Source organism: Eulemur rufifrons, chromosome 21 (assembly GCF_041146395.1).
Source record: "Eulemur rufifrons isolate Redbay chromosome 21, OSU_ERuf_1, whole genome shotgun sequence".
NCBI lineage: Eukaryota > Metazoa > Chordata > Mammalia > Primates > Lemuridae > Eulemur > Eulemur rufifrons.
The window spans coordinates 18,171,052-18,186,795 of record NC_091003.1 but is presented as its reverse complement, the minus strand read 5'-3'; the positions used below and the strand labels follow the sequence as shown (position 1 = coordinate 18,186,795).

The window sequence follows — 15,744 nt, the reverse complement described above, 5'->3', positions numbered from 1 at the left end:
TAGGCTAAGATCAGGGTGACATCCTGAGAAACCTGCCTGGTGACAGCCAAGGTGTAGCTCCAGATGAAAGGCACACAACAACTTCAAACATAAAAAAAAGGCATTTAGCTAAACTGCTGTTTATCAAGCATATGCACAAAGCCCAGGTTCCATTTGGTTTTTAATTGTACATCAATGATTGTATAAAAAGCAATTATTCCCATAATTAAAATACTACTTAAAAAAAAAAAAAAACTTAAAGAAAAGACGTCAACAGAGTGAAAGAAGGTAGATTTCTTTCATGTTCAAACCACAGTGATCAAGACACAGCAGCACACACAGCCCGGCGCTTTGTGGTCTCAGCATCCTCTGCTTCCATGTCAGGGGCCCGCTTTCGACTAGTGGAAGGCTGGAAATAAGGGGGAAAATGGAGAAATGTTCTAAAGAAAATCATTGGCTTCTTTAAGATTATCAAAGTTTCCCAATATGCTTTTAGTAATATGGGAGTATTTCATGTTAAACTTATGGTACCATTCATTGACAACTGACTCTCCACTACATCCCCAACTCAGACACATTTATCTAATTGATACTTCTCTCCCTTGTGGCTTCTGTCCATTAAATGACATTTACAGAAAACAAGCAGCATAACCAGCCTCCTCTTGATCATCTTCTCCTAAATAATCAAGTTTAAGAGGACTATGATACCTTTCACTTGGAGCCCCAAGTCTTGCTCTTGTGTGAGAAGACAATCTTTTTTGTGCCTTAGTTGTTTTCCCAATTATAAAATTGAGAGGGAGCAGTGGGGAAAAAGAAGAGAGACCATTCACCAAAAGAAAGCAGGACAGGAGTAAACACATATTAACTTATACTTAAAAGAAATCTAGAAGAATAAAATTATAATCTAGGAATCAACCGCTCACCCAAATTTTAATTTTTCCAACAAATTTAAATTTGAGCCTCTAATAGAGTCTTCCAAACCTGCCCTGCAGGAAACTTTTTGAGTAATGATCCCTAGCTATGCTTCTCTAATGTATTAAACATACCCTGCATTTTTAAGTCTTCTAAGGGTACTGAAACAGAGAAAGTTAAAACAAAGTATCTACTACAGGACCAGGCACGGTGGCTCTGTAATCCTAGCACTCTGGGAGGCAGAGGCAGGAGGATCCCGTGAGGTCAGGAGTTTGAGACCAGCCTAAGCAAGAGCGAGACCCCATCTCTGCCAAAAATAGAAAAAATTAGCTGGAAGTGGTGGAGCTCGCCTGTAGTCCCAGCTACTTGGGAGGCTAAGACAGGAAGATCACTTGAGCCCAGGAGTTTGAGATTGCAGTGAGCTGTGAGGATGCCACTGCACTCTACCCTGGGCAAGAAAGTGAGACTCTTTCTCAAAAAAAAGTTATCTACTACATTATAGCTAAAAAATTGTTCAGCAATTGCTACTCAGGAGAACCTTCAAACTCATCATCCTCACTCATCAGCTCTTTAAACCCAGCCTACATTTAATGATCGCAAGGAATACAATACCTGAGCTGGAACCTGGGATAAAATTGAGGATTTATTTTCCTCAGACAGCAGATTCTGAAATGTTCTCTTCATATCCTCATCCTGTGAAGAAATTAAAACATAAATAGGCTGTGTCTGAATGAAAGAAAGGTCCTAGTATGACAGGGCTAAGATACCCCTGGAATAAAGGAAGCAGGCATAGACATCTAGTCTGTCCACCAAGGATCATCCCCTTGCCAAAGCTCCCAGAGCAAAAGGACCGTGTGCTACTCCCCTCTGCCTTCCCAGAGTAATCAGCAGTCAGTGCTCCATCAACACTGGTTGAATCTAGGCCGGGCGCGGTGGCTCACGCCTGTAATCCTAGCACTCTGGGAGGCCGAGGCGGGTGGATCGCTCGAGGTCAGGAGTTCGAGACTAGCCTGAGCAAGGGTGAGACCCCGTCTCTACTAAAAATAGAAAGAAATTATATGGACAACTAAAATATATATATACAAAAAAATTAGCCGGGCATGGTGGCGCATGCCTGTAGTCCTAGCTACTCGGGAGGCTGAGGCAGTAGGATTGCTTAAGCCCAGGAGTTTGAGGTTGCTGTGAGCTAGACTGACGCCACGTTACTCACTCTAGCCCGGGCAACAGAGTGAGACTCTGTCTCAAAAAAAAAACACTGGTTGAATCTAACCCATGTACCTTAGAGCTCTCAGTGGGTGAGAGAACCACAGTCCCTAGTGGTCAAAAGACTTTCAGAACCAGCACCCCAGATCCTGAGAAAGATGGCAATTGGGAGCTGGGTGCAGTAGCACACGCCTGTAGTCCCAGCTACTCAGTAGGCTGAGGCAGGAGGATCAATTGGGCCCAGGAGTCCAAAGCTGCAGTGCACTATGATCACACTTGTGAATAGCCACTGTGCTCCAGACTGGACAACATAGCAAGACCCTGTCTCTAAAAAAATTAATTAAAAAAAAAATGGTAATCAGGAGGCCAGAGGCTGGGCCTGACTACATGTAGCTCCCCAAATCCTTTGGGGACCACCACCTTCCACCCCCCCAACCCCTGCCAATAATGAGGCCAGTTACCCAGGCCATCCTAACAACCAGCCCAGCACCCTACGAAAATTCACCCAGCAGATACTATACAAGTTGCCAGAAGGACTTCAAGCCCACAATATCCCAGAGCTCAGGTCTAATGAGAAAGGAAGACAATGAACAGAACATAGCATTACAAGTGTTTCATGCTACAGGAAGAGGAGGAGGGGAGAGCACAGAGAACTCCTGCCCAGATGTGTATGAGGGTAGCTCCCACCTCCCTTACTTCTGCAAGGTTCAAAGATTTGCATTTGGGAGCCCTGAGAGGTGGCCTGGTACAGCACTCCCAACCTTCAGAAAGGTGAAAGAAACATCTATGACTAGGAATGTGGGCTGTGAGGATGGCCAGAAGCCCAGCTCAGCCACTCACAGTGGTCTGTGCAGAACACAGACCCAGAGCTGTCTGATTCCAAAGTCTCACCGTGTACTTTCCCACCCAACCCCACCCCCGACTCCCACTAAGCCAAGTAGGCAAAGGCAGAGGACACAGGAACAAAGGGCTCCAACATTCAGCAATTTGATGGATATAGAAATTTATAGTACTAGAGCAGGTCCCCCAACCTTTTTAGCACCAGGGACCGATTGCATGGAAGACAATTTTTCTACAGACAGCGATGGAAGAGGAGGGGAGGCAGAGCTCAGGCGGTCATGTGAGCAATGGGGAGCGGCTATAAATACAGATGAAGTTTCCCTCTCTTGCCAGCTGCTCATCCTCTGCTGTGCAGACCCCCATTCCTAAGTTTCATGGAAGATTGGGGGGAAGCTCTGCGGCCCGGAAGTTGGGGACTACAGTACTAGAGAACTAATATAGTAAGAGGTTCAACCATCCTCTATCTAGTAGCTACAATCACCACCTGCTTCCACCACTGTTTTACAGAGTTCTTAATACTCTGCCACTTTGCTAGCACCACACTCATCTGTATTCCACTTCACACTCTCTCGTGGCCTTAGGATCTCCACCAGGAATGCCCTCCTTGCCTTCCTGCCCATCCACCGCAGCCACCTTCCTCATTCAGTGAACAAATATTTCCTGAGCACCCTCAGATGCCAGGTACTGTAATAGGCACAGGGTCTCCATATCAGAGGGATTCAGCAAATGTTTGAAAATGCTGACCCACTCATCCCCCACATTATCGCCAGGCCATTCAGCCTCCAGACATTCCTCACACTGTGTGAAGATGTGGGTACCCAGAGCCCTGTGGGCAGTGGCCCTGCCTGGTCCTGGTTTAGAACCATGCTCTGCACACCAACCCCTGTTACCACATAGATCGCACTGCTCTGTAGCGACTGGTCAGGGCTGGCCCTGACCCAGACTGTCAGATCCCCACGGCAAGGACTTGTCCTATTCCTTTTTGCATCCAGTGACTAACAGTGCTTGACACACAAGCTCATTAACTGTGCTCTGAAAAAGTGAAAGCATGAACAAATGAAACAACAATAGAGTGCCCTCCACATGGCAGCCCCTCAGTGCTGTCTGAGGGGCCACATGTCTACTTAGGCCTATATTTAAAACATGTCATAAATTAGCAATAATACGAAGAAGGAGCTCATTGTTACCACAGGTAGCAATGTTTATCTGTAAATATCCTTCCTTTGAGAGGTCTACAACCTATTCACAAGTACTCAAATTTTATTCACAAAGGGCCGGAAAAAAAGAAAAAAATTAAATTATTATATAATATACCTTGAAGGCAAGCAGGAAGAAATCCTCTATTTCAGGTAATAAACATGAAGCAGAAAGTGGACAGAAAGGATACTCCCAAAACTGGACACTCTGTTTATGAGCAAACAGAGACCAGAGCCCACATTCAATGCACAGTGCAGTGCAAGACCCACAAAACCATTCGGTTTGTTCAAAAACACTGAAGTTTCCCAAAATAAAACCTAAATTATCACTAACAGATGTTTTAGATGGGAAATCTGCATCCTTGTCCTCATTCAACATTGGCTCCATCTTTTGCTGCAAAAACAAAATGTGCATAAAGAGTACTCAAGTAAAACCCCTGTGGCAGAGCTGAACTTCACCTTTTCCTTGATTGTTAATAACAATTTTCTTTTGAGACAAAAAAGTGCAAGGCTATGCTTGCTTGTAAATTTCAGGCAGATGTAAACCTTGTTCCCAGGCCTAACTGGCCAGCTCTTTTTTTTTTTTTTTTTTTTTTGTTAAGACTAACAGTTCTTCTACCTCTGAAGACTAACAGTTCTTCTACCTCTGCATTTAGACCCAAAAGTCCCCCTATTAGGACACATGAAAAGAGCCAAAAGGCATGTTTCTCTTTTTCATCAAAATTAAATCCCCACATGCAAAGGCACCCTTTGTTTCCAAACTCCTTTTCTCCAGGGTCCTGCTGTTCAAATCTGTGTGGTCTATTAAATGCTAAATCATCTGACAGATTTCTTCTGGGGGGACTGCAGTTTCCAGAGCAACATCCAAAACACATATATCTGCCTTTTTAAGAATTTGTTGTTCTCAACCTGAGCTGGTCTGAGCAAAACTATTAGGTGTGGACAGTTGGAACTGAGAGTGGGGACAGTCTTCCCAGAGTCCCAGAAGTAGAGAGCTGAAGCTGGGTTGTCCAAGGAGTTCCTGGACCAGTAATTCCCCCAAGGAAAAGCCTCTAGCTCAAGTAACAGCCTCTAGCTCAAGCTACCCACAGGAAACAGAGAAACCGAAAGAGAGTTAATAGAAAGGGGTATGGCTGTGCTGAAGGTAATGCAGACTTGAAAGATGCCTACGCTGATGGCATGGTTACTCACAATGAACAACAAGTGGGACCCTTCATACCCAATCACCTGGGCTTGAGAAAAAGCTAGATTCTCTCCAGGGAGGCTGCCCTGCTCCACCTCCCCACCCCCCCCCACCACCCCAGCTTCCCTGATTTATGGTTGAAGATGGCTGGAATGTAGCTCACCCCATCTGTGGGGTAGAAGGGGGACAAGGTTGGGAGGGTGGAGCCACAACAGCCTCTCAGAGGAACACAGGCCAAACTGCAGACTCAAGGCAGCCAAGTGGAATCAGAACAGGCCCTAAAGTGAGCTTGTACATCAAGAGCCACGAGTAATGTCAAAAAGGTTGTCCCCTCTGCAAACAAACCCCTATACATACCACCCATCCCCTTCACCCCACCCCTACGCGCGCGCGCGCGCGCACACACACACACACACACACACACACACTCCATACACCTAAAGCATGATCTAAAACAATTAAACAGACCCAACAAAGCAGACATGTTTCTGTCCTCTTGCTCCTCTCTATCTGGCAACAGGGCTCTCCATGTATGTTACGGTAGCAGGCACTGCCTCACACCCACCTGAAGCCACGGGTGTCGTAAGGCTTCTTCTGTTGTATAACGCGCCTTTGGATCCACTACCAACAACTTCTTGACAAGGTCCAAAGCTAAAGCAACAAGATAATTGGGCAAATCATAGTAAAAAGGATAAACATATTAAATCGGCAGTATTATAGCATGCTAGAATTACAGACCACTATCCAGAAAGAGGAAAGAAGGTCTGAGATCAGTGAGTCAGCAGACATGGTGGGCAGTACCCTCTAATCCTCCTCACTTCTCTGCATTCTGAGTACTCTGAAAACGCTAGGAATGATAATGACACTCCCCATCTCTTCCTGCTGTGACATCACAACCTCTCAACTCCCTGGTACCTCTCTTATTGCTAGACTCTCGTTCAAAATAATTAAATCTGAACTTCCACCCAGGTCTAAGATACTCAGAATTCACAGAAAACTCTTCCTGAGACCCATAGATTGATGGTTAGAGTTATTCGGCCAGAGAGAGGCTCCCTGGAACTACAGACTCATCAGAAATAAAATGACTACTTCAGCAAGCAACAACTGCAGGCTGGCTTGTATATTGCATACAGTATTATTCCTTAAATATTCTGACATTTAATTCAATCACCTACAGTTACATTATTTGACATTTAATTGTAACATTTAACCTTCTATTTTTCCTTCAGGGAACTAAAAAGTTGCACTTTTAAATTATAAAATACAAGGTAACTAATGACATTTAGCTTTTACATGCTTACTTACTCAAAGGAAACTTTGTAATGAAAAATTGACTTATTATTTTACACATTTAAATAAGATTATCAGGCACTTGAGTACATTATACTTGACCCTCACAAAAAACCGTTACGGTAGGGGTTAACTGAGACCCCCTTTACAAGTAAAGAAAATGGGAACTCAGGTTAAATAACTTGCCTAAGGTGACACAACTAAGAAGTAGCAGACCCAGGACTTGAGTGCATGCTCTTAATAATTTCCTCTACCTCTCAAATGGTGCAAAACTAACTATAGAAAGTAAGAGCAGAATTGACAGGAGAAAATACCATGGAATTTTGAGAAGAAATTCCCACCACAGCACATATACATTTTAGCAAACCACAAAATCTTAACCCTTTCGTATTCATACCCTTCTCTGAGACATCTGCCCAGACTTCGGGAATGAAGTTGTATTTTCCACTGGTGATCTGATCCTTCAGGGACACTTGAGTCTTATGCTCAGAGAAAGGTGGATACCCACTAAGGCTTAATATCGGTAGAGAGAGAAAGGAAAAGAAATCAAGTGGCATTCTCAGTGGCATTTGGACATATAGATTTCTCTTTCAGCATAATGAAAAATCTGATTTTTCTTTAAATCGATGGTCCAAAAGTGACCTAAATTAAATACAAACTTTCTACCTGGACACATTACGATTTCACCTAATCACATCCAACCAGACTGTGAAGCAATGAAAACTTCTCTTACCAGATAAAAAGAATAACTCCTAAACTCCAGCAGTCTACAGCACGGTTATACCCAGCAGTCCCAACAGAAACAAGAACCTCAGGAGCCAAGTAGGTGGGGGTACCACATAAGGTTTTCATGAGAGAGGTCTCCCCCAAAATCTTGGACTGCCCGAAATCAGTAATCTAAAATTAAGGACAAAAGGAAATAATTTTTTATCAATGTCATAACATAAAAAGATTAACATAGTCTGCAAGTTTGAAAAAATGTAGGCTAGATCAGTTTCTAGTGTATAATTCACATACACCTGCCATTAATCTGAAATCTACAAATTCAAGTCTTTGCAAGTTAAGGTATTTAATTTTGCTTAAATTAAAATACCTGAGCCTAGGGACCTCAAGACTCAGGTTTTCCAACTTACCTGTGTTCTGTAATCTTACAAAAAGCTTATAACCCTTACCACAGACACTTGGAATTCTAATTAGTTATACATGGTTCTTCTTAGACCCCAGTTTCTCAAACTGGGCTGCACCATGGAATATCTGGGGAGCTTGGGAAAAGATACTTACACCTGGATGTCACCGGTAGTGTCTGAGGTGCAGCCTGGAGGTCATGTTGGTTTTTTTTGTTTTGTTTTGTTTTTTAAGAGACAGGATCTCACTGTGTCACCCAGGCTGGGGTGTAGTGGTATGATCATAGCTCATAGCAACCTCAAACTCCTGGGCTCAAGCGATCCTCCTGCCTCAGCCTCCCGAGTAGCTGGGACTATAGGCATGCTCCACCATGCCTGGCTAACTTTTAAATTTTTTTTTTTTTTTTTTTTTTTTGGGTAAAAACAGGTCTCACTGTGTTGCCCAGGCTGGTCTCTGACTCCAGGCTTCAAGCAGTCCTGCCACCTTAGCCTTCCAAACTGCTAGGATTAAAGGTGTGAGCCACCATGCCCAGCCTAGGTGTCATTATATTTTTAAATCCTAACGGGAGATTCTGAAGTGAAGCCAGGCTTGAGAAACAGGGAAAGGCAATACATGTGATTCACTTGTCCATTCAGACTCCCCTCTCTCCCTCTGAGAACAAAAGTGACTTGTACACAATGGAGCTCATTAGAATCTGGATAAAAGCAGTAACACCTGATCTCAAATATTTGGTCTCAAATATTTGGTAAGACTGGAAAGGTCAAATTCTCAATCTTTTCAGGCTCCCACTTTTTACTTGAGGAATTAAAAGAGTTTCTGAACAGAAATCTACTGTAGTGGCCACATGCAGAGCGTAAGTTTCTTACCTTTATCAGACAGTCCTCTTTCTGAGACGACAGAAGAACATTCTCTGGCTTTAAGTCCCGATGTATAATGCCATTTTCATGAAGGTACTACAGAGAAAGGGGGACATGACCCTTGGATTTATGCAGTAGGTACATAAGCAGAGACAGTCACCAACACACACACATTTCACAGCTGGGTGAAACTGTAAGCCATGATATGCACAACCATATTCCTCAAAATCAGAAAACTGCTGGGGTAGAGGGGTTAGTGTTTACAAATTGTTTAAGATTTAAAAAGCAGAAAAACCAAAAAAGCAACTTAGAACAGTAAACTTATTTTGATTTCACTTTTCAAGATAATAACCCTTCACATGTTGGTAGAAATAGAAGGTGTTGATGTCAATAAAAAATTAAATAGGTGATATAAAATATTTTGAGAACACACCAAAGTAAACATTTTTTAACGTTTTTAAAATTTTTTTTCAAAGTAAACATAAAACTTTCACCAAAATGGTATATTTGGTTATTATAGCCCTGAGAATATTTTTAAAGGGAATCTGTAAAAATACATTTTGTAAATTATCTGTTTAAATACTCAGAGTTAACTTGATGTGAAAACTTAGTCTTTGAAAACTCTATTGTCTAGTACCTAAAAATGAAAAGAAAATCACCATACTATGTTATATTTCTTTAGGAAATAAAAATTTCCCATACTCACTGATCTGCACTTATTTTATCTTAATATTCTTGGTCACTATAAGTGAGGGAATAAACCAATAAGGAGGTAGAACACTAGGTAGGTGGCAGCCACCATTAAAAAGGACTTATGTTCATGGGCTTCAACCCTCTCTGGATGTCCCTCTGGGCTAGAGCAAAAATTCTTCCCAAAAATTTCCACTGAGAAATGGATCTGGTGAAACCTCTGGGAGGGCAAACCCAGGTGGACCAACCATAGAAAAATCTCTCTCAATCCTCACTCAATACAAGAACTGCTCCCAGTGGCTACATTTCCTGCATGGAGTGGGTTTTCAAGAGAAGAAACCTTGGCAGGAAATAGTCACAACCAAATTTTGTCTGGGAAATGGTGACGTTCCTCAAAGCAAAGTGCCACCAGCTATTCCTCCATCCAACACTTTCACTGAATATAGAAAGCTGCACACATGTCCCACTGACCTGCCCACCTACCTGCTGCAGTTAACAAGATGTTGCACCTGAAGGGAACGCCTAGTACTGAGCCACAGGGGAGCAACCCATCTGTCATAATGACCCCAACTTGCCAGCCTTGCCCTCATACCTGCCCAGCTCCCACTCAGGGAGTTAAGGAGGATTTCTGCAAGGATCAGGCAGACCTAGAAATCAATGTCCCTCCAGAAATACCTCCAAGCTAAAGAGAGGAGACATAGGAATGAGTGTTCATCTCTGTAACTGCCTTTCCTACTGTCTCTTAAACTTCACCGTGAGAGCTTTGTCATCTGAGTCAAAGGGGTGGATGTTTTTGCCAAGAACAGAACAAACACACAGATTCTGAGTTTTAATCCATAGTCCCTCAGTTTCTGCCTAACTCAGGGAGTAACTCACCTAAAAGACAGTAGATCGTCAAAAGAATTGAGGGCTTCTCTTACCTGCACAGCCAAGAGCATCTGGTAAAAATAGAGCTTGCAGGTAGCTTCTTTCAGGCGTTTATTCCGCACCACCTTGTCGAACAGCTCTCCTCCTTCCATCCTGAAACACACAAGCAAAGCAGGGGGTTCATTCCTGGAGGGAAGCTCACTTGGACAGAACATAAAAACAAACTCAATAAGACAAGCAAATGGTTGCCATTTTTATTCACTCCTGAATCCCATTTTTAAAGCTAATGAGGTAATAAGGCTCATCTACAATCAGATGTCCCAGTTATAAGCTAAGGAACAAGAGGAAAGGAGTGGGTATTGGAGATACTTGGGAAACTTTTTAAAATCCAATTCTGCATTTTTATCACACACCCCACGTGATTCTCAGACTGATGTAGAAGAGCAAACAGGAGTTTACAATCAGAGAACTGGGGTCTGAACTCCTTGCTCCACCATGTCCCAGCTGTGCAACTTTGGGCACGCTATGTAACCTCTCTGAGCTTGTTTCTACCATTTAAAAAATAGGGATGATGCCGCCTACCTTGATGGTTGTTGTAAAAATTAAGAGATAATTGATGTACGTAAAGCACCTGGCACAGGTGCTCGACAAGGTTATTGGATCCCTCTGTGATTCAGTTTCCTTTTCTTTAATGTGAGGCTAAAAATAGTAACCCAACTGTAACCTGTAAGTAATCAGTTGTACAACTGTTGTGAAAAATAAGTAAAATGCTCATAAGAGTACTTGAATCACAGTCATTGCTTAATAAATACCAGCTACTGCTACTATATTATTATTACCACTTTTATTAAACTGTGTTAACTGTATCCAACCAGGTAACACTCCCTATTTGAAAACAATAGATACTCCCTTAAGCACCAACCAGCACAGACATAAAGGTCTCTCCTGGTGCTGTTTATGACATAGTCTTAATGGTCAGTCTGCACAGCCACTGTTTGCTAGTCAGAACCAAACCATTCCCTGCTTGCCACAACAGCTGCTCCCAGAACCACTGCATATGTAAGCAGGGACAGACACAAAGCCAGGCTTCTTCCAGGAATGGGACAGGAAATTATCCTGATCACACCAAATAACACAGGACATTATGGCCCTTGAATTAAACTAAGAAGACACTGAAAGATACGCAGGTACCACCACACAAGCTGGTCCCCGTGACCCAAGCAGAAAGGTCCACCCAGAGAGATATTCCAGAGTACAGTCGTCCCGCAGTACCCACAGAGGCTTGGTTCCAGGACCCTCCTAGGATACCAAAATCCATGGATGCTCAAGCCCCTTACATAAAATGGGGTAATATTTGCATACAACTTGTGCATATCCTTCCTTATACTTTAAATCATCTCTAGATTATTTACAATACCTAATAAAATGTAAATGCTATGTAAATAGTTATCATACTGTATTGTTTAGGAAATAATAAGAAAAAAAGTCTATACAGGTTCAGTACAGATGCAACCTATCCATTTTAGTTTTCTGAGTATTTTCAATCTAAGGCTGGTTGAACCCCCGGTAGAAACTGCAGATACAGAGGGCCAACTATAATAATACCGACCTCTGGCGAGCGCCGACGTGTGATAGGTGCTTTGCCGGGGGCTTTCCATCACTCATAGCATTTAATTCTTACGAGAACTCTGCATGTGGGGGTATCATTATTATTCCCATTTAACACTAGGAAAACAAGACTCTCAGAGGTGAAGTAAACTCACCCCTTGGGTGGTCAGGCCACAGATCCAGGGCCTGGAATCCCATACCACCTGCTTTTAGAAACACTGGGGGGTTTTCAGAATTGATATTAACGCCCCCACACACACACTTTGTAGGGCCCACCACCACATACACACATCGAGGGCGCCAAGGATGAGAAAGGCAAGTCTATGTTAGATTGTTCGGTGGTTTATAAGCATTTACTTGGGAAGATAAATTTTAAAAAAGTTTACTACTTACAATTCCAAAACAATATAATAATCTTCTGCATCAAAAAAGTTTTTAATCTTGATGATGCAAGGCTAAAAAGAGGGGGAGAAAAAGGAAAAGTAGTGAGAAACTCCCAAAAGGAAAACCACAAGTGCGGTATAACTTGGAACATCTGCCCAGAGGGTCAGGGAGTCCAAGACCAGGCATTTGGCTCCCTGCCCGCAGAAGGCTTTGAAGTTCAAACAGGGGAGACGACAGAACAGAACCTATCCACTCCTCAGTGAGAACATACAGAAAACTTTCTGCCCCTCCATGTTAGCGAGAGACTTGCTTATATCCCATTTCCAAAGGTGCCATCCAGGAACGAAGGCTGGGTCTCTTTCCAGCCTTCCTCCTCACTGCCCCGAGCAGAGCTACTCAAGGACAGCCTAAAGACCCCTGGGGGAGCCTGATAAGTAGCATGACTAAAAGAAGGGGGCCAGGTGGGGAGTCCTGCCACGTTGCCTGTCAATAAAGGTTACTTAGCTCCAGGCAACTGGAACCTCGGAGGAACTGGACCCCACACCAAGATCCTACCATTTTCCAAAGGAAGAGGGAAATTCTAATTTTATAACAACCCTAAAGCACACCTAGGTGGGGGGGGGGACACCCACACCCCCCTATGGCTGACAGTTCGTGACCACTTATCACTGCAGGGTGCACAAAAAGAACGTTGAGCAGTATTATACACTTCACAATGCCTATTTAATATCATGATTTCATACTTAGAAAGTACACCTACTGTTTTTACAATCAAAGCATAGACAACCAAGCTTAGTGGTAGGGGTAAGTAAAAGATTTGGTGAATATCCATCAGAGACAAACACCCCAGCACAGAAAGGGACTGTAGTTGTATCAGAATTAAGAGAGCTACAAGATTTATTGATTTTTAGATTTGAAAAGGTGGCAAAACTCGCCAGAGTGATCTTCCTACAAAGGAAATTTCATCATATCTATCACTCTAAGATCTTCCACTGGAACCTTCCCACAATGAACTGTCATACAGCAATGAATGAACACCCCACCATGTCCCCACCATGGATAGATCTTAGAAGCATAATGCTGAGTGGAAAATGCAAAAACTTCAAAGAGTATGAGTACCCTAAATCCGAAAATCCAAATTCAGAATCTTTTTGAGCACTGACATGACAGTCAAAGGAAATGCTCATTGGAGCAATTCGGATTTCAGATCTTTGGATTTGGAATGCTCAAACAGTAAACATAATGCAAATATTCCAGAGCCCCCCCAAAATCCAAAAACTTCTGGTCCTAAGCATTTTGGATAAGGGATACTCAACCTGTACCATTTTTATAAGACTCAGAAACAAGAAGTAAAACAATACATTATTTGGGGAGACATATAAATGTGGCTTTTTAAAAAGCAAGGGATAATACAGCATTCAAGAGAATGGGGCTACCTCTGGGGAGAGAAGGGATAGGATGGGGAAAATGTACACAGGTAGTTTCAATAATTTAGTCAGGTTTTTATCCTTAAGTTGAATGGGGAGTTCAAAAGTGTTTGTTCATTTTATTGGGTTGCTTTGTAATTTCCATTTATCATGTGTTATTTTACATGTGTCAAATATTATATAATTTGTAAATACTTAAAAGAAAGAAGGGAGGAAATCAGGAAGAAGAGAAAGAAATCGGTGAGGAAAGGAAGGATGGAAGGCAAGAAGAAAGAAAACTTTGGGCCTCTTGCTGCCTTGCTGCTAAAATCCAACTTCTCGTTAGGGACTACCAAACCCACTGTGACTCGGCCTCATCCTGTCGCCTGACCACCACCTCGTCCCCATCTCCTGTTCCTGGTGCCATGTATGATCCTCTCCAGACAACAAAACTCCCTGCCCACCCCAGGCTCTCTATACTCTTTCCTGGTGTTTACACCATTGCTCATATACTACACTCTTGGCAAGGGATCCAGCCCTCTCAGCACACTTGGCCTCAGGCGTCCAGCCTCAACTCAGATGTCCCCTCGGACACATCCACATGCCCTACAGTGGTTCTAATCTGTGTCACCCCACACTGCATCTTACTATCTGTCTCCCCACCACGCTGTGAGCTCCAAGAGGGCAGAGAAAGAAAACTAACACCCACCATGGGTCTCCTTCCACCAGACACCAAATGGGCTTAGTCAAGTTTTATTGACCTTTCTAGGCCCAACATCCAGCATGAGCAGCTGGCACAGAGGAGACATGCGTATGCTGCACACATTAACATCAACAACCTCAAAAACAGCTACAGCACCCACTGAGGGCAGACTCTGTCAGCCAGGTTTTAGTCATGGAGCATAAGGCCATGAGGATTGGTCTAAGAACAAACCAGTTCTACCACTCCTTACCTAAGATCATAGTAGACTACTTGGCTCTGCATGAACAGTTGTGATTATAACAATAATGAAAACAGTGACACACATTGTAGCATTATATTAATATAGAGGAATAGAAAGGAGAGACAGCTAAAATCCTCACATACCATAGCAGGAAGTCCACAAGCTATCTAAAATTGATAAACCAAGAGACAGTAGTTTATGCACATTATGTAGAAATATGGAGTAAATTCTAGCAAAAACAGCTAAGAGTTGTGAAATGTTTGCAGAGAGGGCTATTAGGAGAAACAAGGAGCTACTGGTCTGTGTAATAAAACTTTTAGCACTATTTGACTCTTTATACACTTGACATCTTAATAAAATTACCTTTTAAAGAAGAAGCAGAAGAAAAGGCACACATGGAAAAGGCACAATTAGAAGGAAAACTGAGAACTGCCTGGTTCTGCATGGCCTTATAATGGGCATTGCCAATACTCATATGGGCATGGGTGTGGCTAGAAGCTCATAAAGCATGAAGAGGTGCCCAACAGTCAGAGCCAGAGCCTGATTTGGGGGCTCACACCTGTAATCCCAGCTACGTGGGAGGCTGAAATAGGAGGATCACTTGAGGCCAGGAGTTTAAGGCCAGCCTGGGCAATATAGTAAGACCCCATCTCTAAAAATATAAAAAATAAATGAGCCGGGCATAGTAATGTGTGCCTGTAGTCCCAGCTACTCAAAAGGCTAAGGCAGAAGGATCACCTGAGCCCATGAGTTCAAGGCTGTAGTGAGCCATGACCACACCACTATACCCCAGCCTGGACAACAGAGCAAGACCTGTGTCTCTAAAAAACATACATATATACATACATACATAAATATTAAAAAACAGTCACAACCAGAGTAAACTGTCCTCTCTAATCTGTGCCACTTCTGGGGTCACTGACTGGGGATGTCCCAGCTGAAAGTGTCTCTCTACCAGAGGAAGCAGAGGCTGCTAACCCAGACTTTCCACTTAGGTCACACTGGGAAGGATTCGGGGAATTACAGATCACTATCGTTCCCCTAGTATGTACTCTGCGCTGAAAGCTTCAGCAGCACATTTCATTGAATTCTCACATTGACCTTGTGAGGTAAGTATCTTTATTGTCTCCACCGTACAGATGATGAAACAGAGGCTTCTAAAAGTAAAATGACCTTTTGAGAGACAGGAGGTAATAGAAATGGGATAGAACCCAGGTCTGTCTCCACAACTGATTGAAGTCACATGAGGGGAGTGATGGA

General features: G+C 43.0%; 1 protein-coding gene across 1 annotated transcript in view; it reads right to left on the bottom strand.

Annotated features, from left to right (window-relative positions):
• Nucleotides 1-233: 233 nt before the first annotated feature.
• The window catches only part of CHEK2 (checkpoint kinase 2), a 35,037-nt gene continuing 19,526 nt past the window's right edge, over nt 234-15,744 (bottom strand). Inside the window, exons 8-15 of the mRNA XM_069497079.1 lie at nt 12,144-12,205; nt 10,196-10,295; nt 8,595-8,681; nt 7,337-7,500; nt 7,001-7,116; nt 5,879-5,964; nt 1,504-1,584; nt 234-388 (exon numbers count right to left, since the gene is read on the bottom strand). Of these exons, the coding sequence (XP_069353180.1) occupies nt 299-388; nt 1,504-1,584; nt 5,879-5,964; nt 7,001-7,116; nt 7,337-7,500; nt 8,595-8,681; nt 10,196-10,295; nt 12,144-12,205 (786 nt within the window). The 3' untranslated portion in view covers nt 234-298. The remainder of the gene's footprint in view (nt 389-1,503; nt 1,585-5,878; nt 5,965-7,000; nt 7,117-7,336; nt 7,501-8,594; nt 8,682-10,195; nt 10,296-12,143; nt 12,206-15,744) is intronic.